Source organism: Sander vitreus, chromosome 7 (genome assembly GCF_031162955.1).
Source record: "Sander vitreus isolate 19-12246 chromosome 7, sanVit1, whole genome shotgun sequence".
NCBI lineage: Eukaryota > Metazoa > Chordata > Actinopteri > Perciformes > Percidae > Sander > Sander vitreus.
In genome coordinates, this window is record NC_135861.1 from 4,882,232 (window position 1) to 4,883,986 (window position 1,755).

A 1,755-nucleotide genomic window follows, 5' to 3' on the forward strand; every position below is an offset into this window, starting at 1 on the left:
GAAACACAACTTCTTGTTTGCCAATGTCTCAATCGCCTGCATTGATACCAATCTGATCAGTACCAGTTCACTGTATGCGAATCACACGTTTGTCAATCCTCTACACCAACAAGATAGTTTTCAGTTGTCGCAACAAAAATGACAATTGGAAGTGGGTGCACACAAATGGGCCGGGGCAGCTTTAGCTGAAATATTAAAACGGCAATATCACAATTTAGTGAGGAGCCCGGTGTGCGTAACACTATCCGCGATTGTGTTGAATGGAAAAGCACGGGCGTCAGAGTATCTTGGAGTTAGGTAGCCTGTTTGTCTGGGTGCAGAGCAGGACTGGGCTGTCTGGCTGGCTGGGTGACAGTGCTACGTACAACACAGGGATTGGTCTGTTTAGCTAGCTAACCTAGCCCTAACTAGCTAAAGACAGCTACCTTTTTAGATTGTTTACGTTTACAGTGATGCTGGTGGTGTGAATGCAGAATGGTAGCATTGTATAATTAACGATAAGATGTAAAAGTGATGCCTACACACACATTAGCTAACGCTACCTATAAAACGTCAACGGCCAGCTTAACAGACGATGAAGGCCATTCAGATGCTAACGCTAGCTAACTGGTTAGCGCTCCCCTGTTTCTCAACAAGCCAGATACGACCCTTACATGTTTCAATGAAGCGCTGCATAAAACACGGAGTTCAGCAAACCAGTACACAAAACAAACCCACTTACCAAGCGCCACTTGACAGGCTTTGCGCAGGTGGCTGTTCTGGCTCCTCTTCACCTCCTTATCCGAGAGGATTTTCTCCAGCGCCCGTGACAGAAACATGCTCTTGGTTTTACTGTTTTCTGCCTTCGACTGCTGCTGCTGCTGTGGTGGCCGGTGTTGTTGTTGTTGCTGCATCTCTCGGTCTTCTTACCGCTTCTCTCTCAGGCCGTCATTTCGGCCCGGCCCTGCGAGTAAGCAGGTGACGGAAAGCTAACGAAAGCCAGGCTACTGTCACTCCAGTCAAGTCGCTACCTTAGCTCAGCGCCGCCATGCTGCTTACACGTCACGTCACGTGACACTCAGCTGTCTGGGTTTTGACAACAGCACCCTGAGGAGCAGGTGACATCCCAGATGGGGTCAAATACTAGTCTCACAGTTAACTCAAAGATGTCTATACATCATCTAAAGCCGACGTTGTAAAATGTGTCAGGCTAAAGTTACGCGAGTTGAGCAACAGTTCGCAGTTTCACCGCTGTAGCAAATCAAGCGCTCCCAATGAAAAGAAAGACTGTTCCTGAAATGTCCTGCAGATGGCACTAAAACACCACATAGCTAGATAGCTAGACAAACAATTAAAATAATTTAAAATAGCTCAATTGACAATACAAAAAATGTAGCATACTCTATAAATATAAGATATATATATAGAATTTACAATATTAATATACTAGAATACACTATGAATATACTAAACTATTCATACTACAATATAAACATAGGATGACTATACTATACATACTATATACATTAGACAAGTAATGAGGTAGAATGGAAGTAAAAATATGTGCAATTTTCCCATGTGCAAGGTTATTAAAGGACAGAAACTATAGGTTGAGACAGAAACTATAGAGATGAGAGTTCGGAAAGTTACCCGTTAAACAGAGGTAGGTGTTGTAAAGGTGTTCTGAATAGTGCCTTGTGCTACCGAAGAACAGGTTCAGTAAAATAACCTTTACATTCACAACTGTTTCTATGCATTGACAGACAACAAACAATG

The 1,755-nt window shown here is 43.2% G+C and overlaps 1 protein-coding gene across 1 annotated transcript in view; it reads right to left on the bottom strand.

The window, feature by feature from the left end:
- The window catches only part of arfgef2 (ADP-ribosylation factor guanine nucleotide-exchange factor 2 (brefeldin A-inhibited)), a 33,945-nt gene extending 32,787 nt beyond the window's left edge, over positions 1-1,158 (bottom strand). Inside the window, exon 1 of the mRNA XM_078254281.1 lies at positions 722-1,158. Within this exon, the coding sequence (XP_078110407.1) occupies positions 722-893 (172 nt within the window). The 5' untranslated portion in view covers positions 894-1,158. The remainder of the gene's footprint in view (positions 1-721) is intronic.
- Positions 1,159-1,755: the final 597 nt, after the last annotated feature.